Source organism: Asterias rubens, unplaced genomic scaffold (genome assembly GCF_902459465.1).
Source record: "Asterias rubens unplaced genomic scaffold, eAstRub1.3, whole genome shotgun sequence".
In the NCBI taxonomy this organism is placed as follows: Eukaryota; Metazoa; Echinodermata; class Asteroidea; order Forcipulatida; family Asteriidae; genus Asterias; species Asterias rubens.
In genome coordinates, this window is record NW_022985708.1 from 104,554 (window position 1) to 126,865 (window position 22,312).

Here is a 22,312-nt window from a genome sequence, read left to right on the forward strand (position 1 = left end):
GTTGATGGATGTTTTCCTCGTAGAAAGGACTAACGAAACCAATTAGAGGCCCGACAGGCAAAGTTAGAAAATTATTTTATTTATCAATTGACCAAGCAAACAAGACAGTATAGCAAACATTTTCCATCAGTTAGTGGAAATAGAAACATCACCCTTAGTTAAGCTGTACACGTTGTACATGCCTAAAACAAGTAAGTATGGGCCTACAGGAACTGACTGGTCAACCTCAATTCAAGTGTGTGCAACAACTGATTCTAAACCATTTGTTTTGTCTTCAGCAAAACTAGCTTTTTCAAAATACAGTTTGTTTTTTATACTGACTAAGACTTAGGTGGCACTAATCTGATCAATTGTAAATAATACAGTCATTAACTGGTACAGGTGAACATCATGTCTGCATGATTATAATAATTTTCTTATCTTGTGTAAAGTTTTGCTGCTGTTATTGTTATTGTTATTGGTACTATACTGTTACTTTTATTACTAGAAAGGTTTGCGGTAACACCATGTGAAAACTCTTTTGAGTTGTGTTGGTTCTGAAAAGAACTGGGGGTTTCCCCCACTGGTTCTTTTCAGAACCAACACAACTCAAAAGAGTTTTCACATGGTGTTACTGCAAACCTTTCTTAGTTATACTTCCATCATGCAAAGTTTCAAATCCTACTTGTTACCTTTATTGTTCTTGTCACATAGCATTCAGACATGGAAACCAGCAGTAGTTTTGAGAAAACTGATACACCAACCATTCTGTTTCGTAACCGACGTCAGGTAAGATTAGTATAGTTTAGCATCATGTGTTGAATGAGATAGCTTTGTCTGCATATCAACTCCCTCAGTTAAATAGATGTTAAATTTGCATCGTGGATAAATCCTATTATTTTGTTTTTACCATTCCACCGATGTGTGTAAAGCACTGTATACTCGGTATTTTCCCCGAGTCCTGTGAAAAAAAACAGGCATATTATTCGGGTGGGATTCGAACCCACTCCCTCAGTTTTGGCAATATGCAAGAATGAAGAACTGCACTTTTTTCCTCCATGTTACCAGTATTTTTTTTAAATTTGACATTTGATATTTCTAAATAAATTATGGTCTTTCATGACACCTACATTTGATCATAAGTAAAAGGAAAGAGCTTAAAATTAAATGGCTCACATTGTTTTCTTCTTACTAAGGAGTGTAATGTACCATGTACTGACAGTACATACCAATCCTACATGGAAATTCTTGACAGTGACAGTGATGATGAAGAAGCTTCATTAGCTGCTGCAATTGAAGCAAGTTTGAACGACATCCAGCCACCACCAGAACAAAGGTAATGTTGATCTATATAATCCTTACCCATGAATTTTGTTCAGGGGATATATCGCTCTGTTTTTAGATTTCAAAATTTAAATACACATTTATTTCATACACTCCTTGACAATGTAGTAATATTTTCTCTGCAAAACACATGGAATTGAAAATGGACTCTCTTACAGTAAAGGGAATGTAGTATATATGGTATTACATTTATGCAAACTAACAAAAGTGGGAGTATGAGGCTGTTCAGATAAGCCAAAACTTGTATGCTAGGTTCACGAAGGACAAACAAAGCGGACTTGACAATCCTATGTGAGAAAAAAATATGCATGCCAGGACAAAGAAAGACAAAAACACACACCAAAAAAACCAACAAACAAACAAATCACAACCAAACGAATGAACAGACAAAACAAACCATAAGAATTACAATGGTAGGTAAATACAACATGCAGGTGGTCTGTCTAAGCAGAAAAGCTAGCTATATATAGCCTACATTATGATAAGAGAACTCTTGTAAGAAGATTTCAATTGTACATATCTGTGGCATTTCTTAGGTCAGAATTTATAGGTCAGAATTTTTATAGTCCAACATAGTAATATGATAAAAATCTTGTGTTTAAAATTCAAATATTGACATCAGTGATAAATTGACTTGTCTTGTTAATTGAAATGATACATTTATAACAGAATGGTGATGATGATGATTACTATTTTGTCTTTATCCAAATTATAAGAATTATATGCTATGACGCCTGTTCCCCTTGACATATTATTGGAAAATTTTTTGTTGCGTGGTCAATAAATAGGAAGGAAATGTATGCAACAACCACATTTCTGACATTCATAGTTGATTTTGTTCTTGACAGTCTGTGAATGTACAAGTTCTAAACTTTATACAGTTACTTATGGATGCTATTTTTTCAGTTTGTTGGTTTACCTTTCATTATTTCTAACAGAACAGAGGAAACGCTGCATCATATAATTTCACGTCTCGAGCAATCAGTCACAGGAGATCCCATAATGATCATTGCATGTAGAAAAAGGTTACTGAAGTCAGCTCTACATGCTACTCAAGCCCGGGAATTTAGTTTTGATAGACCACCTTGTGTGACATTTGCTGGTGAGGAGGCCGAGGATGAGGGTGGCCCAAGTAGAGAATTTTTTAAGTAAGTGCACATGTTTTAACCAGATTGATTTTCTTGTGTTTCAATTGTCTTGTTTTGTTTCCTCTCTTCACCTACAAATACTTCCCAAGTATCCAGCCCCCTCTCCCTTCCTCGATTATTCCCAACATGCTCACCCTCTCTTATCTTGCTTTACCTATCCCTTTTCATACTTCCCAACAATACCACCTTTAGGTCAATGAAGTAGACTACTAGTTTCTCATCACAATTCTTTTTATTATTACCCAAATTTCATTATTTTTCCCAAAAAGTTGGAAAAATCTGACACAAACTGCTCCCATCTTAAGCACATAAAAAGGTCCAGACCAGTTGTACGGTTGGTATTTTTGCAGCTTCCAAGGAAAAGAAGGGAAGAACAATACATCAAACCAGTTTCGAAAAAGCAGTTTGTGTGTGTGTGTGTGCGTTTGTATATGGTGTAAATCGAGGACACATACGTGAATACATACCCACCTACTGAGGGCAGTCGGCTCACCGAGGACTGTCCTCGGTAGGATATCCGTTTTAAATGCAAAAATCGATGAAATCTCATGTTTTCCTGCAAATCTCACGAGAAAAATTGGGCGTCCTCGTTCAAGCGACACAGAACGTGTGGAGTGTTACCGTGTGTGAAATTCAGCACATGGTTGTGTGTTGGTCTACTACCCAACGTCCCCACTAATGCGGCAGCACACATGTTTAGTCGAAACACAAGGTACCAGTCTAAATGCAGTACAACCGAGCACTTCACTGTTGTTGGGAACGAACAGCGACATCCTTACGCTTGGATTTCAAGACAAACAACGTAAGTGGCACATTTTTGACAGTCTTTAATTAAGAGAGCTATAGTTTATTTTACTTTCATAACGTTAAAAACCTAGGAATAGTACTCGAAGTAGTGCATGTGTCCTCGATTTACACCATATACAAACGCCGTGATTCACGCGGCATCAAATGTGGCCATCATCAAACATGGCGCCGGACATGACACAGCGTGTTGAGCATCAACTCTGTAACCAAATTAGAAATCTTACGGTTGCTGTAATAGTTTTGTTCATTTTGTTCATTTTTCTTACATTCTATACATTTTTGAGATCGTTCATGTAAGTTAACAAAGTCTATGAATAATTATTCACAACTTGCGACTCGGCTGACAGTGCTAGTGGCCGACAGTGTAATAAACTTTCAAGTTTCATCAATGATGACATGACCTCAATAATACAATCATTCGTGGTCCCGGTGATGTATTTTGTTTAGCTGTGGTTTGAGGAGGGCTACAATTTTTTTTTACTGGAGTAGGCCTACTTTGTTTGAGTGTGAGTGATCTTTTTTTGTAAGTTGCATTGAGTTGTTTTCCCAGGTAGCAAGCCAACGTTGGTCCAACGTTGGAAACTCGCAACTTGTTGGACGTTGGAAAAACTGGTTGGTCCAACGTTGCGGCAACGTCGGATTTCATTTGCTATAACGTTGGAATCTTTGGTTAGTTTCACGTGTTTCCAATGTTGGAAACTTGTTGGGAGTAAATGAGAAATATTTTGTTGAAGAAGAAATGGTCGGGGTGGGGGATGCTGCTGGAAATTACGTCTACTGGATATATTTTGTTAAACCCAAGTACCATTTCCATTGTTAATTCATGTTTCTGATTGTGTGTAGTATGCTTGAACAATAAAAAAATACATGTATCTCATAAACATTTGAAGGAAAAAATAACAATATTTTATTCAGGCAGTTTTTAAAATATACAGACACACTGGCGGATCTATAATTTTTTTGGGGGGCCGGCCTAAAAGTCAAAATTTCAGTAAAATAGTTAAACAGAGAAAACACGAAAAGAAAAACATTCACATAAAACTAACATGGTTAAGGCATTCCCCTTCCTTCTCTCCTCTCCCTTTTCTTTCCTTTTCCTACTGTTTTTTACAATTTCTTTTGCGGGGGGGGGGGGGTGGGGGAGCTTTGGTCTGTGGATGCAAGAGTTACACCAAAAACAGACTTGTTCCCAATACGTATTGGGAGCACCGTGTTTGTATAGTATTGTTGTATTAGCACTTGCAAAGCAAACAGTGTAGAGACTGGAAGCCAGTTTATTCCCCATTCTAGGCTGGTTCCCACATCCAATGCTGCACATAAATGTCAAGTACAGTGCAGGGAACTAGTCTGGCTGTGGGCACATGTGTGCATATACACATGGTCATACACACCACCACGTTGTTCATTCATCATAAGCACTCTGTTCCTTGACCTCGCCTCGTTATTTACCACAAAAATCTATCTGCTTTTGAGTGTGATTTGTTTCCACATTTTGACCCAGGTCGTCGTGCGTTATATTTATATGTTGCATTGGTTTCTTCAGTACAATTGTGGGTATGTATCAGGTCATTATTATTTGTTCCATTGACTTGAAATTGCAGCTTTTTAGGCCACGTTTTTGATCAAAATGATGGATGGCTGTCACGAAAGTACTACTAGTACTACTACTACTAGTACTATAGTGTCAGCGTTTTGCTTTCATTTTCAACATGGTCAAATGTAAATCAACGTGTAAAATTGGTAGCTGTTTGAAAATACTGACTTTATATGAAGTTATATGGATGTTAGCCTTCAGCTGTCATAGGAATATTCACTGTCTTCATTCCTTACTATATAACCTCACATTATAGCTGAGCTAGATGGGTCTACGACTTGTTGCATGTAGGGCAGGCCACCTTTGTAAAATTTCAGCATGGCTCATCGACCTTTGTCATTGTGTGTGAAGTTCAAACCAACCTTCGTTTCAGCACGCAATAGACAAGCCCGGACAAGAGTATTAAGATACCTTCAGTCAATTGAAACAGAGAGACCTAACTCCAATCATACAGCTCAGTCAGAGGTTGCTGGGGATAACTGGCATTCTTTTGCAAATGGTACTGATGACATTTCAAATCGTGGTCCTAGTTCACACATGGATAGGCCTAGCACTACTAGTAGTCCAGAGCATTCATCAGTCAGGGAAGAATCTGAACATTCCACAGCTGCTGACATTAAAAACGATATGTCTACGCCTAGTGATGATACTACTAGTACTAGTGATAGTGACGAAGATGATAGAGAACCTCATGAAATTGATTTTCAGGTGTACCCGCTTGATGAAACCGCCAGCAATTCAAGTTACAGTTCAAATGTCAGCGCTCACAAAGACAGGAATAATAATCAGTTAAAAGACAGTCTAGCTCAGTGGGCCATTGAATACAAAATTCCACAAGTTGCCTTGTCGGGTTTGCTATCCCTGCTTCAAGTTAACCATCCAAATCTTCCAAAGGATGCTCGAACACTACTTCAAACAACTGTCTCTTACTCAACAAAGGTGATCGGTGGAGGGTCATATCATCATTTTGGACTACAGACCTCAATAACATCTAAACTCAACTCTTATAGCGGGCCCCAGTATATGAACCAGTTGTCTTTGCAGATGAATATTGATGGGCTTCCATTATTCAAGAGCTCATCAGGTCAGTTCTGGCCAATATTGGGCATGATTGAGCAGTTACCGCAGAAGGAGCCCTTCATAATAGGGCTGTTCTATGGTAACTCTAAACCTCAGGTTACTGAATTTTTGGCAGATTTTGTTGAGGATATGCATGCAGTACAAGCCGCTGGAGGAATACGATTTAAGGATCGTTTGCTTCCTCTGGAGATATCCACTATTATCTGTGACACCCCTGCCCGAGCGTTTGTGAAATGTGTGAAAGGTCACAGTGGCTATCATGGATGCGATAAATGCATTCAAGAAGGTGAATGGGATGGACGCTTAGTCTTTCCTGAAACTGATTCTGCTCTCAGAACTGATAGGGACTTCAGTGACATGACTGATGATGGACACCACACAGGCACATCACCCTTTCATCTGTTAGGCCTTGGAATGATTTCGCAGTTTCCCGTAGACTACATGCACCTCGTTTGCCTAGGGGTAACAAGGAAGCTAATCTTGTTGTGGAAAAGTGGCCCACTGACATGTAGACTGAGTTCAAGAGAATTCCTTGGGATGTCAAACTCTTTGGTGGCTCTCAAGTCATGTATGCCAAGAGAATTTTCTCGCAAGCCACGCACACTTACAGAAGTTGACAGGTGGAAAGCGACGGAATTCCGGCAATTTCTTTTATACACTGGTCCTGTTATCCTTGCCCATGCTTTACCTAATCCAATGTATAAAAATTTCTTGCTGTTTTCAATGGGAATCCACATTCTGATCAGCCCATCTCTCTGTCATGCTATGTGCGATCTTGCCCACAAGCTTTTAGTTGCTTTTGTGCGGCATTTTGGCGACATGTATGGAAAGGATAAACTGGTGTACAATGTTCATGGACTGGTTCATCTTGCTAATGAGGTCAGATTGCATGGCAATTTGGACAACATATCAGCATTCCCATTCGAAAATTTCTTGGGTCAGTTGAAAAAAATGGTTCGTTCTCCCAAGAACCCCCTTCAGCAGGTAATCAGAAGATTGTCGGAGAATTGTTCAATCACGACACACAAGAATAGAGGCATCAACGGAGTGAAAAAACGGCATTCTGAGGGTCCTCTGCCTGTACACTTCGGGGCATGTCATCAGTACAAAGCGGCTAACCTTCCTGTTGGTTATGTTTCTTCAGTGGAAGGTGATAACTGTGTGATGGTCAACCAGCAGATAAGCTTGGTTCGAAACTTGCTGGTGAAGAACAATGTTATCTACATTGCTTTTCAACCATTTCAGCAGTGTCGGGATTTCTTTTCATATCCACTGAAATCATCACATGTTGGAATATTCGAAGTGGCCATGTTGAACGATGATCTTGAGGTTGTTCCGGCTCAGGCTATTTCATCTAAATATGTACTTCTTCCCAAAGTCAGTTGCAGGGTAAATGACAGACCGGGTGATGTTAATGAAATTTACATTGCTGTACCACTTCTCCATACAGTATGAGAAATGACTACAAAATTAGTTTGCATGTCACATATTGTATTTTTTAAATCAATGCAACATCAGGTGTATTTAAATGAATCTTTATGCAGCAACTCACCATGGATCTGAAAACATATGTGATGGTCGAGTTCAAATCCAAGGCAGAGGTCGCTGTGGTCCACAAGAACTGGATAGTTGTAGGAGACCACAATACAAAATGCAAGTGGCCCCAAGTGTCACCAAGTGCAATTCGTCTTCACCTAATGGTAGTGGGAGAGATGAAGGCAGCAGCAGAATGGGACTGTCATGACATCGAAATCCTGTATCAGTCGGGTAAGTACATATAACTTCGGTGTTCTGTGTACATGAACACAAGAAGAGTTTTGTTGCATATGTTTCATATCCAGTTGTGGCATTTTTGAGAACAAATTCCATTATCCGTCTCAGGAATGATCGATATGTACGTGATGCAAATTATCTTTTCACATTTTGTGAAAAGAGAAGAACACTTTGTAAAAAACGCACTGTACATGTATATATCCACACATCTGTTTTTCTAGCAAGAAGCCATAAATATTCTGTTTATTTCGGACAGTTTCATGTTTCTGTATGATTTAAATAGTCACACCGCTAATGTCAAAATGTAATTAAAGACTAAAAAATGAAGCTTACTGCTCTTATACATTTGTAGATTCCAGTTTACACATTAGCTCGTTATAAAGATGGAGCCAATACAGAGTAATAACATGCCCCATACATGGTATAAATACAAAATATACTTGCATCAATGTAAAATACTAAACTTTGTAGGTGGGGCAAATTTAATTGACAAAGCTTTCAAGAAGCAGTGTTGATACAGAATTTCCCAAAATAAGAAAGCCTTGTAAGATATGTATTTACTTTGATGTGCTTGAAACTATTAGATGACTATCTGAAGTGCAAGGAGAAGATGAAACTTCTTCTTAAGGAGGATGTGTCCATAGAATGCCTGCAGACGCCCTCTGAAGGCTCAACAGCCGAGAACATCAGGAAGAGCAAACGAAGAAGGATGTAAGTAATTAGGGAGTTTGGTAAATGGTCTCACATACATGTACCTTGACAGGCCCATCCATATCCATGTGTTTACTTCTACTTGCCTCTGCAAATAACACATTTTTCCTCCAAGTATTCCTTTGATTTTGTTAAACAAGGAATATGTAGGTGGTAACATGTAGCTCTTAAATGTTTTTCAAAAGCAGTGCATGCTGTGAGATTATCATTGTGCTTAGGTAACACAGCAAACATTCAAATAGTTCAATTGGTTTTAATTTCCAGGCAAAGCCACCGATACAGCCCATTTGAGTCGGACAGTGATGAGGACAATGGGCAAGACACACCACATCGCCCCAAAAAGGCAAGGATACATTTTCCACCCCTACCAAGGATCCAGTTCATCCATCCAGATGAACTGGAAAGTTGTCCACCCTCACCATCTATCATGCCACCCTCGTCCACGAGGCCACCCTCAACAGCTGCCAGGCCACCATCATCTGGCAGACTGCCTTCATCATCTGTCAAGCCAACCTTGCCATCTGCTGGTCTGTCTGCATCTGCCAGGCCATCTTCATCATCCACCAGGCCTCCATCTACATCTTCTAGGCAACCGACATCATCAATGAGGCCAACACCTTCCCCCAGATCACCCATAATATCACCCATGTCATTTCCCGCTATTGAGCCATCTACCTCCCACAGCAGTTCCTCTCGCTCCTCTAGCTCCTCTAGGACATCGCTGGCCCAATTAACTCAAGAGAAGGCTGCCAGCAAGGGAGTTTCAGGTATTGAGATGAATACCCTTCAATATCACGACCTCAGGTTTAGCACTAAAAAGTTAACTTGACCTGAATTCAAACAGATCTTGAATAATCTTTTACCAACGTTCCAGCTGGTTTCTATTGTCTTCTGCACAACAATTGCAGTTGCACATAGACTAACAGTAATTTTGGGGAAATATTAATTTCTATCGGTAATTTTCACTCAAGTATCAGGCTTTGAAAACCTGTGATGTAAACTGGTCAGATGACCTGTACATGTATCATAAACGAATACATTTTCATTTTTATTGCAGCAACCGAGGCTAAAATCCTTGAAACACTCGAGGCAATTTTGCTTCAAGTTGAGAGGAACTCAAGGATGCTCACCATGCTTGTTTCGAACAAGGAATCTTTGGAAGAGAGAGAGGATCTACCAGAAGAAGTCGACCTTCCCTTGCCCACGTACGACTCTGCAAAGGATTTGGATCAGCGGCTTGCCGAAAACCAGACTCTTAAAAAATCATTGGTAGGTATATTTAATAGCACAACACAATTGTACTGCAATTTATATGACATGTTCCATAGAATATATACGGCGTTTCATGTCATTTGGTCATATGATATTTTTAATTAATGCAAATACAATATGACAACATGCACAGCGTGGGAAGCGCTCAAGTGTAAAATGTGTTTGGAAATGTTTTCACTCCTTTGCAGTTGTTCTACTGTGGCACTTCTTTCATGGTAAATTTCTACATAGAAACAATTTTACACACATCACATTTGGCGGTGACTTATGTGACATGTCACTGTAAACAAGTTCATTTAAACTCCTGTGTTTAAGTCAGTGTATCATATACTATTGAGGACAAACAATGCTGAGATGAAAACATCATGGTTCGCTTTCCTATGACCGGTTTTCATAGGAAAGCGAACTATGATGTTTTCATCTCAGCATTGTTTGTCCTCAATAGCTTGAGACATAATAGGACAGCACACATGTTAGTACTTGGCTTTGTTTAAATATAATACCACATTAATATTGACCATGAAAAGTAGAGTGTAACGCTTGAATGAATGGTGCTGATGAATTCACCCAAAGAATGTCCCTCTATAAGATATCTTCCTATGTATGTATGTTCTTGAAAATAGTAGATTCATATCATTGCCTTTTGGGGCAAAAATTGCTCAAAAAATTGTTTAATACATGTATTTTTTATCAATTACATATTCAGTCAACCCGTGTGCTCTTGTTCTGCTTAAATGACTAACTGAAACATTAATTGTCATTTTTGTTTGGTTCAGATTAAGCGCCTCTCATTGATCGGCGGTGCCACCTTAGGAAAGGTGGTTCGAGGGATCATGGTTGATCTGGTGTCAACAGCCTTGGCCACACAGTGCAATTGGGTTGGGCAGAGAGGGCCAAAAAAGCCTTTTAGTGTTCTCAAGAACATTTTCTCTGTGATAATCAGTAAGTAGGATTGTTTCTGTATGTACCTTAGGAGGGAGCCTTTTCAGTTTGCCAAAATGCATCTATTAACCCTTCTATGCTTGGGGTCACCTCTGGCCCAGGCCCTGCTAATCACAACCCCTCACAGCTGTGAAGCAATGTGAAGTGCAGAAATTTCCCTCAATAGGATTTTAGCGTGGAGTTTCTTTGTTAAGCCTGCATCCCTCAAAGGAACATACTTAATGCCTGCTGCACACGTGCAGCACGCATTGTATATGTTCCATTGAGGGATTCAGGCTTAACAAAGAATGGAATACAATACACAGTAGCTACAATGGACGAAACAAAAGTGGTAATAATGGGGTGTTCATTGGGCAACTTCATGGCCAGCCCCTTTTGCTGCCCTTCACAAACACCCATGCAGCTTTAAGGAGCAGGGTGGCTTTGCCCACAGGTTGTGTGTGAGGCATTAGCATGCATATACCAAAGCATCCAGAGGGAGAGTTAATGCACTTGTAAACAGTTGGATTTCAGCCATTTACCAAGCAAAAGAACAGATTCTTTCAAGTCATTTTGGTTTTGTTCTCATTTAAGTTACATGTATGAGATGATTTTTATGTTGAGCTCATGCATGCATGTACCAACTCGCTGCTAACTCTGATGTTGCTGCGTGAATTGCACTGAAACTGAAATATACAAATTTCTTTGAATTAGTCAGAGAGAAGCATGAAGGTATATATACCTAACAATGTTTTGTTAACAAATATGAAACATACATTATAAGAAAACAAAAATATTGAACAAGTTTGTGGAGAATTTTCCAAGAAGCCTAGCTGTGTAAACGTTTGTAAGTCCCACAGGCAAAAGTGGCAATCCGACAGGGTGAACAACCCCAATTACCATTTTTGTAGGCTACTGTATTTATCTAATATTTTTACTTTTTCACCAGAATCAGTGCGACGAAACGGGGGGCATGAAAATGCCAGCCAAGAGGCAGTGCGGGATGCAGTGTCCAACCATCTCCGCTACAGCTTTGATTTGGATGGACGTGGGTCCATCCGCAAGAAAAAATTCAAGGATGGAAGAACCACGGAGACCACTGCAGACCCTTCAAGTGAGCCGGACAGTGACACTGAGACATGAAGGAGGTGTGAAGGATATATTGGACAATTTTGGCTGTTTTTGCACTTTTAGGAAAAGCCATTCTTTTTCGTTTTTGCTTTTCTTTTGACTTGTAAAAAGGGCTTTGTGGTTTGCAGATGAGTGTCCCTAGTCGACTGGGGCAATTTACATTCAACCAGTCCCAAGCAATCTCCCTGAAGACCAGAATCCAATGTGTGTTATTGATTTACTGAAATTGTTCTTTGTTTCTTTATTTTATGAGAACAACCATTATGTAACATTTGACCATTTTCTGGTTTTTTTTTTATGTTGCCTCCGAATTGCTTATCAAAGTTGCCCTGTTGACATAGGCCTTTTGGGACCTAATTGTATAATAAAGAAAAAAAGGAGTGGAGAACAAAATGTAGAATTACAGTTAATTGTTAAAAGAATGTTTGACTCTTAAGTGACTAAGAATAGGAACACAAATTATTGTTGTCATTTCAATCACTTCATTACCTTCTCCATTTCAGAGACATTGGAGAATGAATAAGTGTATATTAAGTTGCATTTATCGTTTGTTAAACTCATACATGTACACTGCTTTTTCTTTTCTGCACTTTCCAGACGTCAATTTTGTTAACAGATATGACTGCTTGCTGATGTACAGAGTATGTTAAACCATCAAAACTGTTTGATTAGAACAACTGAAAACACTTCATGAATGGATTATATTTGTGGAAGAAATAGGAATTCGGGCTACGCATTCAGACTTCCCTCTATGATTTGTTTTGCCCTTTAATAAACAATTGAACCTATATAGGTGGCCATGTTTGTGACAATCAGTTGTCCACGCGTCTCTCCATATATGCACTGAGTATATACAATGAGTTCGCCAACTATCAAGCAGCCAGTGTCTTGCCTAGACTTGTTTTAACTCATACTGGGGTAATGCTGTTACATGTTTGAAATGAAACTAGGCCACTACGTTTGAAATTTTCAACGTTTCACTGTTTATATCGTGCCTGCAAAATTTCTATTTCATTGTACATGTACATGCGTTTTTAAGAATAAAGTGATATTTGTCAGTATCGCAGTCATTTGTCACTTTCGTTGTTATGCTGTCGGATGAGTTAAAGCTCATTCCAAGTTTGTGGAAGTCACTTTATTAGTCATTTGTCTATTCATATGCCATGAAGCCTAAAATGGTCTGTTGGAAAGTTGCTGGAAATTTGTTGGAAGTGGGTGGAATCTGGTTGGATTAACATTGGAAACTTGTGGGATTTGTTGGGAATAATGACAAGTTTGGTTGGATATTGTGGGAATAACGTAAATCCAACGTTGGAGCAACGTTGGATCCAGCGTCGCTGCAACGTTGTCTCAACATGCAAAATAACGTTGGTGCAACGTTGCCGGACAACGCTGGTCCAACGTTGTCATCCGTATTTGACAACGTTGGTGCAACGTTGGACCAACGTTGGCTTGCTACCTGGGTTATTAGGTAGTAACGTAACATGAGTAACGGCACATAGACCCAGTAACTGGGGCGCTGTAGCTGTACTCCTTTTTTCAAAATTTTCTTTTTCAAAATTTTATAGGTCGAACTACTAGCGACCGATAATTTAAAAAAAAAATTTAAAGGAGTACAGAGCCCCAGTTACTGGGTCTAGTGTGCACCTGATTATAAATTTGACTATAGCCTAATTATGACAATGAGTTTCAAATTATTAAACGATTTTCAAAAGGTATTTTTAAAGTTTTAGTTTGAGCTTATTAAATACAATGTAGGTAACTATGGGATACTCCTAGAACTATGCGGTTTCATTCTGCTATCGTCTCCAGTAAAGCAGTAACCTCATAAACGTACATCTCTCATGACAATAAAGATACTGGTTCAATGAATTTTGGAATCGCAAATCTCTTTTTTTTTTTTTTTTTTTTTCTTCCGAAATTAGGCTCTATGTGTCCTTTGAACTCTCATTGGTCCTGGGGCTGACGGAAAATCCACTCCGTGATCTCAAAAACTATCAAAAATTATAAATTCTTACCGTAATTCAGTCCCCAACTGCTTCGTTTTAACACTACACTACAAATGCCGGATGTCCCTGACTGTGCACATATTTTTTTTCCAGGACAAACGTGGAGAATTATGTGCACACGTTCGTCCTGAAAAGAAAAAATACCTAATCCTTGCTTTGTGTACAAAACATATCTGAGAACACACTTTTTGTTGACCGAAAAAAAAAGGACTACAGCGCCTAGTACGACCGATAATGACAAAAATTGTAAAAAAGGAATACAGCGCCCTAGTAACTGGGTCTAGCCTGACGCCATGTACATTGTACCTTCAGATTGTCACCTTTTTTTCAGATAAAAACCCCAAATGTTATGCCTAGACTTTTCCCCCAGTTGTCATGGAAACGATGTGCGCGCTCGTTTCAGTGTAATTTTATAAACAAATCTGGGGGCAAATCACTAAATTTACACCGTCGGCACTATGATGTTTACTGATGCGCATGTGTACATGAGCGCTGATCTGATTTGCTGAAACGGACGCATTGCTTGCATTATGGCAATTTGCCCCAAGATTTGTCCATAAAGATAGACCAAAACGAGCGCGCACGTTTTCGTAGTAATGTGCATACGTACTAATGTACTGAGGTATAGTGGTAACTGGGGAAAAATCTAGGCATAACATTCTGGGTTTTTATCCACAAAAAAAGTGACATCCTGAAGGTACATGTACATTGGCGTATACGGCCAAGAAGCCGAGGGAGTACAGCGTATTGGCACTACTTATGGGGCTAGAGGTTCGTGAGCTCAGGGGGGTCCAGGAAATTCTTTCAGACATGTCAGAAAGATAAATTGATAGAAATAAATAAATAAATAATCAACGCCATTCATAATCCTTAACTAGCTGCTTTCTTAAGTTTCATGATTTCCTACAATTTTGTGTTTCCTGCAGGCAGTCATCATGATTCGCTCACGGTTGCGAAACAGGTTTAAAAGAAAAGTAAGTACACTGTAGATGCAGGATAATTTTTTTAGTCCACATTTTTGGGGATTTTCCCAGTGCATGCATTATATATAAACATTTGGGTTAATGGTGTCTTTCAATTTTAGCCTTGTGTGAAACAGTATATTTTTTGCACTTTTTAATTTTGTATTATTTTAGATCCAGTACTATTGAGCTACTCTCTAAGATCTTTGGTCTATTCTGACTACCCCATTACAGTCTACCCGCAGGTCACTCGATATAATAAGTTCCCTTTGTGATTTATCTGCACGATTTGGTGTGATTTTTCATGCGTGACCTCGGTTTGAATATATAATTAGTCCAAAGGGCTTCTAAAATTCAGTCTTTTTCGGCCTTATCTGAAAAGTATTGACAGAAATAATGTAGAACTTTTTGTTGGGTCAGGGACCAGTCTAGTGTATGCAGTTAGTCTTGGTTCAAAGACCATGGTGTTTGCTCGGTACATGCACAATCAGTACCACCAACGTTTGGATTTATGTATCCCATATACACTGTACACGTTTGTAATGAATAAACATAGAGGGCGCTGTGACTAGTGTTATTTTCCCACCGACATCTGGATCAGGAAACAAAATTACAACACGCTCTCTATGTTCATTCTTTACAAATGTACAGTGTGCGGTGTACATATGAACGTTGGTTGTGTGTACACGCAAACACCATGGTCTTGGAACCAAGACTAGTATGCAGTGTGCATGTGGGACTGACCACTCTATCGGGACTAAAAACTCTAATCGACCAGCAGACCTGAACCAATTGTTGTGTGAACTTGCTCGATCCAGCAGGATGCTGGGCGTGCGTCATTTGGGACAGTCACGGTACGTCATTATCAGGAAATTGTGCATCGCAAAATGTATTTGACGTATTGTCATTGTAGGCAAAATGTGCGTCACATTTAAGACACAGTAATGTAATATAAATCCAGCTTACATTTGACAAGTGACGCACGATTCCAGGGGGGTCCTATGATGCGTCATACAATTTACATTAGTGCATTAGTCTGACGGTATTTATAAAGACTTGTTCTAACAGTTCATCCATCCAACATCTTGTCAGTCTGATTACTGGTCTGTAAATCAATCATACCAAAAAAATTTGAACGGCCTGATTCTTTGACCCATAGCAGAGTCTTTCTCAAGAAAGATTCTGCTGGGGGCCAAAACTTCAGGCCGTCAATTTTTTGTGTGCATTTATACCACACATACTTTTGTTTGGTGAACAGTTTGTAACAGCTAATTTTATTTTCTCTATCGAACCAAGTCTGACCAAATGTTTTAAATCGTTACTTATTCTTTTAATTTGTGGATTTAAAACAAATTGTCTTGCAGTTTCAAGAAGGAGATAATGTCAAGGCACTGTGGCCTACTGATGGTTCATGGCATGGAGCAGTTGTTGTTGGTTACAGCCAAGGTAATTGTTTTAACATTTATTCAGTATGCTAGTTTATAAAGCAGTTACATTCTGTGAGTTCCAACATGCACAAATTTGGTGCTCAGCCCAATGATATTATTGTTAACCAAAGCTGGAAGTTCAAAAAAATTAAAGAGGTTAGGGGTTGAATTTTACATCTTTATATGCCACCCAGTGAGATACTTGTCATATATGAAGCAGAAGGTTTTACGCTTGACATTTGAATGTATTATTCCTTGACCTACATCATAAACCATGCAGTTTGGTTCCTTAAATTTGTATCTGTTGCAGGCCATTACTTTTTGTCAAGGCATGGCACCTTGGTTCAAAAAAAATACCACGCAATCTGCTATGCAAGTGATGTTGATGAATGACGGAGATCAGGCAGATTGATGACAATGACATTGTTTAATTAATTTATGTGATTGACAAAACAAATGCCATAAACAGATGATATATGCATCGTATGCTGACGAGAATCTCATCAATGCATGTTGTGCCAGTTTGTCTTTGAAAGCAGTTGAACAAGCTGTAATTTCAGAAAATGTTTGTTTGCCCAATTACAAAGTTTGCAGTTCTATCTATCGTACAGTTCTATCAATCCGGTCATCATTTCCATTTTTAAAATGTTTCTCAAGAGAAGGTTTCTTTCATTAAACTGTATTATTTTGACAATTTTTTTCAGGGAGATATATTGTGAAGTACAATGACGGTCTGAAGAAGACACTCCATGAACACCAAGTGAGTAATGTTCACAAAGTTGTAGATAATTTTAGCCTGAGATGGTCCAATTATAACACTGACAACATTGATAAAGATAGTAATACAGGGCTCGACCCTAACGCTAGCCTAGCGTACATTGTCTAGTAAAAACTGCTGCGAGCAAGTAAAAACCACTTCTCAACTTCCCGGCGGGCTACTTAAAAACATGTGCACGATTCTTGTTTTTTATATGTGACTAATGTGATTTTGTGTGTCAAGCATGTCAAGCTTCAAGGCCATGGGCCAGGCGTAATGCATAACACCAGGCATCCAACTCTTCAGAAAACTACAACAAACTTATATTTTCCTATCACTTGCATGGACCAGACTGAAGCTAGCAGCGTATTGGGCCCCTATAGTGTCTGGTTCCCGCCTCATCACCTTATACAAAAAGCAACAAAAACACTACGGAGCCAGACTGTTAAAAACATAGTGTAGAAGGTGTGCTGTATGAGGAGAACTTGTGTCTGTTTCAGGACTGTGTAATGCTTTTGTTCATGTGTAAACTTTCGTGGAGCCAGACTCTAAGAATCCTGAACCTTTATTATTTTTCAACAAGCAATGTTTCATTCAGTGGGATTTTTTTTGTTCATCTAACGCAGATTTTTTTTTTCATGCAGCTTGATTGTTTGTTTTTTTGGAAGTTTTTTTTGTAACGGCGGATTTCTATTTTATGAAATGGGGAAAACCACGGAAGAGTTGCATGCCTGTAACACGCGGAGGGCATATTAACTAAGACTAGTAAAAGCTCAAGTTAGATTGTTCTTGTTTACACATTTTGTACCATTGAACTTGAATCTTATACTGTGTAGTAGAGGGGATGATAAGCAAGTTTGCTATACAAGTTCGTTGTTGTATAATTTCGTTTTTGAAATTGGTTTCAAACAGTTACGTGTTTCAGATGAGAGAGACTCCAGTAACCTAGAACAGCGCACTTCTCCGTCAGTTGAAGAAAGAGACTCCAGTAACCTAGAACAGCGCACTTCTCCGTCAGTTGAAGAAAGAGACTCCAGTAACCTAGAACAGCGCACTTCTCCGTCAGTTGAAGAAAGAGATTCCAGTAACCTAGAACAGCGCACTTCTCCGTCAGTTGAAGAAAGAGACTCCAGTAACCCGGAACAGCGCACTTCTCCGTCAGTTGAAGAAAGAGACTCCAGCCACCTAGAACAGCGCACTTCTCCGTCAGTTGAAGAAAGAGACTCCAGTAACCTAGAACAGCGCACTTCTCCGTCAGTTGAAGAAAGAGACACCAGCCACCTGGAACAGCGCTCTTCTCCGTCAGTTGAAGAAAGAGACTCCAGCCACCTAGAACAGCGCACTTCTCCGTCAGTTGAAGAAAGAGACACCAGTAACCTAGAACAGCGCACTTCTCCGTCAGTTGAAGAAAGAGACACCAGCCACCTGGAACAGCGCACTTCTCCGTCAGTTGAAGAAAGAGACTCCAGCCACCTAGAACAGCGCACTTCTCCGTCAGTTGAAGAAAGAGACTCCAGTAACCTAGAACAGCGCACTTCTCCGTCAGTTGAAGAAAGAGACACCAGCCACCTGGAACAGCGCACTTCTCCGTCAGTTGAAGAAAGAGACTCCAGTAACCTAGAACAGCGCACTTCTCCGTCAGTTGAAGAAAGAGACTCCAGCCACCTAGAACAGCGCACTTCTCCGTCAGTTGAAGAAAGAGACTCCAGCCACCTAGAACAGCATGAGAGACAGTCGAGTCTTCACCTGGTACGGAAGACCACTACTTCAATGAATCAACAACGGCTTCAGCAAGCTCAATCATCACAAGCTTTGAAGCTTCACAGTATACCAGTATGGGAAGAAAATGACAAGCTGCAGCTGATATCAATTCCTGGATTTTCTCTTGACCAAATGGATGAAGTTTCATCATCAGTGGCAGAACAGTCTGATAGTAGCTATGTTCCTGAATCAGAGTCGGATTCTGGAGAATCTATTGAAATTCCTCTTGCAGGGCTTGATCAGTTGCAGAAAGAAATGAGGGAGGCAGTCACAGCAGATAACACAGAGGAATCAGAAGAACAATGTCAGCTGAGTAGTAGTGAAGTATCTTCAACCCTTTCGTTCTTGGTTTCTGAGATTAAAGTGGCGCAAACTACAAATGATGGAAAATCTAGAAACTGGGACAAGAAACAGTACTGTTACTTTTGTGGGCTTCCTCAAGCAAAATTATTCAGACATATCGAGTCTGTACACAAAGAGGAGCCAGATGTTACATTCCTGCTTAATCACCCACATGGTGCAGCAAGAAAAAAGCTTCTTGTGAAAATCAGAAACTTGGGAAATCACAAACACAACTGCAATGTTCTCAGAGACGGGAAGGGCATGCTTGTTGTTGCATATCGGCCCTGCCATAGTAAAGCAAAGGCAAGTGACTATGGCCCATGTCCAAGTTGTCTTGCCTACTTTGTACGTAGAGAATTATGGAGACACACCCCCAAATGTCCATTGAGAAAGCCCTCAAAGAAGTCAGCAGATGGAAAGCCAACTTACAGCCGGATATCCAGACAAAGTGACCTTCTAAAACCACCTGTTAAAGGTGTCTCATCACACTTAAACTTAATCATCCAGTCAATGAAGAAAGACGCTGTGTCCCTGGTAGTTAAGACTGATAAACTCATACTTGAACTTGCAAAAAGGGAATTCATGAAGGTGGGCCATGACGTTGACCAGTACAACTACCTGAGGACAAAACTGAGGGAGATGGGCAGACTGCTGCTCCAACTACGACAAAACACAAAAAGGCCAAATGCATCACTTGAGTCCTTCATCAATCCCAGGTGCCTTACCGACATTGTGTCAGCTGTCCATGATCTTGCAGGATTTGACGAAGAAAGACATGATTACAAGGTTCCTTCACTGGCCCTCAAAATAGGGCACACATTCAATAAGTGTGCGGTTATTGTGAAAAGCCTTGCATTGGAATCTGAAGATAAAGACAAGGGAGCAAGAGCAGATGATTTCAAAGAACTTTGTGAAAGTAACTGGGAAGTGAGAGTCTCTACTCATGCCCACAGAACTTTAAGTGAGGCAAAACGCAACAACCCCACTACCTTGCCAACAAATGCTGACATCGTTAGAATGACCAAGTACCTAAAAGATGTCGGGGCTCAACAAGTGAATTGTCTCAATGATGGCAAAGAAAATCCTCGAGATGCATGGAATCTGCTGAATGAGACAACACTCTGTCAAGCGATATTATTTAATAGGAGAAGACAAGGTGAGGTCTCAAAAATGAAACTCTCGGACTACACCAAGAAACATCGAGCAAAACCAGATGGTATGTGTATTCTCAGCAAGCTTGAGCAAAGTCTGTGTAAGATGTTTGAGATAGTTGAAGTTGTAGGTAAGCGAGGGAGAACAGTTCCTTTGTTACTGACTCCGGAGATGTCCGAGCAATTAAATTTGCTAATTGAGAATCGGCATGCTGTAGGGGTGGCGAGTGACAATAACTTTTTGTTTGGTCGTTCAAGCTACAGCAGTGAGGGACATATCAGAGGATCCGATTGCCTGCGTAAACATGCAAGACTAAGTGGCGCTACTAATCCCAACAACCTGAGGTCAACAAAACTGAGGAAACACATAGCAACGGCTTCACAAATGTTGGCGTTATCTGAGAACCAGTTGGAGCTGTTGGCTTCGTTTATGGGCCACGATCTCCGAATACATAGGGAGTATTATCGAGTTCCGGACACTGTGCTGAGAGTGGCTAAATTATCAAAGTTGTTTCTAGCACTGGATAAAGGAACATTGCCATCACAAGAGGGGAAAACTCTGGACAACATTGAATTTGAGGATGACACTGAAGGTAATTAAAAATATTAGAGTATTTGCCACTTTCATCTGTTTCTGCTACATCTACTTATCTAATGTTGGTGCTCTTTATTGTATTGCCCATTATGCTACTTTAGTCCTTGTGATATTTCCCCCTGCTTTTGCCAATAGTTTTCATGTTACTTCCACCTCACCTCACTACCACTCCAACACCCTCGTCACTCTTGCAATTTACCTAGTCTTCTCATCATCACCAAACCATATTCAACCCTGCCCTGAACCCTATCAGTCCTAAGCCAATGTACCAAAAATTTAAAATACAGCATACTGACTACTGTTCATCAACCATCTCCACACCATCTTCCCAGCCTTCCCCTCTTTCAATGTACCAAGGTTTTTTTGAAAAGTAGCTTATGTGACTTTTGACTTACCTGTGCCTTTTTGGGATTGGTTTTTATAATTTTATGCAGAGTCAGAAGCAGAGTCAGATGGAGAAGAGTCATCAAGGGAAGACAATGAAGATGAAGCAAAGCAGTCTTCAAGATCATCATCAGCTAGTGGTAACTTTGCTTGAATACTTTGCATTTCTTCTTGACTTTAAGAGATTTTCATTTCCGCATAAGTTTAATTAAACTCTGAGTTGACAAGTTTTAACCACAACTATTGGTTTGTAGATGCTGTTTTGGATATTTTAATTGAGGAACCCCAACACCTTGCATGCTGCTTTTTTTGTTACGGTTTGCACGTGGTGTAGAATATTTGTAACATGTTTGTTGTATGTCTCCTATAGAACAGCATACCAGTAAATTTAAAATGCCTTATGAACAAAATAGGAAAATATGTTTTTTAAATGTAAATTTCTAGTGTCATTACTTTTGTTTTTATTTGTTTTCATTATCAGTTGCAGTTCCTAAAGGAAAAAAGAGACCGTGGAACACTGATGAGGTTTGTGCGATACAGACATTGACACCCATTCTTAGCATGCGACTTCCAGGAAAGGCAGAAATTGAGAAGGTTCAAAAGCAACACCCTGCACTCACAGGCAGAACATGGCGCAACATAAAGGATTATTGCCGAAACAATCGCTCAAAGTTGATGAAAGTCTAAAACAAACCGGTAAATTTCTTTTCTTCAGAAGAAGCCTGTAGGGGCGACAAGCAGTCGCAAACATCTTTAGCTAAAATGCCCATAGAAAGTCTTATAAAAAGGGGTATTGGCTCAACCAGTATCCACCAATCCCTTAAGAAATGGGGTGAAAATTTTAATGCTGGGTCATTCCATGCCAACTCGTCTGATGGGTTAGCAGGTTCCATCAAAGATTTTGCTAAATTTAATATTTTAACATTCCCCTATGGGTGTCATGAACACACACAAAATTTTAGAATCCTACTCATCCTCCTCAAAATTAATGGCCGGCCCCTTAATTTTTTTTTTGTTTTTTTTGTTTTGGCCACTTTTAGAGGTCAAATGGAGATAAGATATGTAACTACAAATTAATATACTGGGTACTTGTTACCCCATCAATTAGGATCTACTGTCAAAAATAGCACGGGACATTTTTATATCAAGGTATAGGTCTTTATA

The 22,312-nt window shown here is 39.6% G+C and overlaps 3 protein-coding genes across 3 annotated transcripts; all 3 read left to right on the top strand.

Annotated features, from left to right (window-relative positions):
* The first annotated feature begins 3,186 nt into the window (after positions 1-3,186).
* Positions 3,187-18,642, top strand: LOC117305902. The gene is made up of 6 exons (XM_033790791.1): positions 3,187-3,273; positions 14,696-14,743; positions 16,096-16,177; positions 16,863-16,918; positions 17,828-18,552; positions 18,612-18,642. The coding sequence occupies exons 1-6, from the start codon at positions 3,196-3,198 to the stop codon at positions 18,640-18,642; spliced, it is 1,020 nt and encodes a 339-aa protein (XP_033646682.1). The 5' UTR covers positions 3,187-3,195.
* On the top strand, positions 8,752-12,803 carry LOC117305915. Its single transcript, XM_033790804.1, has 4 exons — positions 8,752-9,203; positions 9,494-9,705; positions 10,485-10,650; positions 11,579-12,803. The coding sequence occupies exons 1-4, from the start codon at positions 8,864-8,866 to the stop codon at positions 11,770-11,772; spliced, it is 912 nt and encodes a 303-aa protein (XP_033646695.1). The 5' UTR covers positions 8,752-8,863; the 3' UTR covers positions 11,773-12,803.
* LOC117305914 lies at positions 18,292-22,186 on the top strand. Its single transcript, XM_033790803.1, has 3 exons — positions 18,292-20,762; positions 21,199-21,288; positions 21,630-22,186. The coding sequence occupies exons 1-3, from the start codon at positions 18,686-18,688 to the stop codon at positions 21,833-21,835; spliced, it is 2,373 nt and encodes a 790-aa protein (XP_033646694.1). The 5' UTR covers positions 18,292-18,685; the 3' UTR covers positions 21,836-22,186.
* The last annotated feature ends 126 nt before the right edge of the window (positions 22,187-22,312 follow it).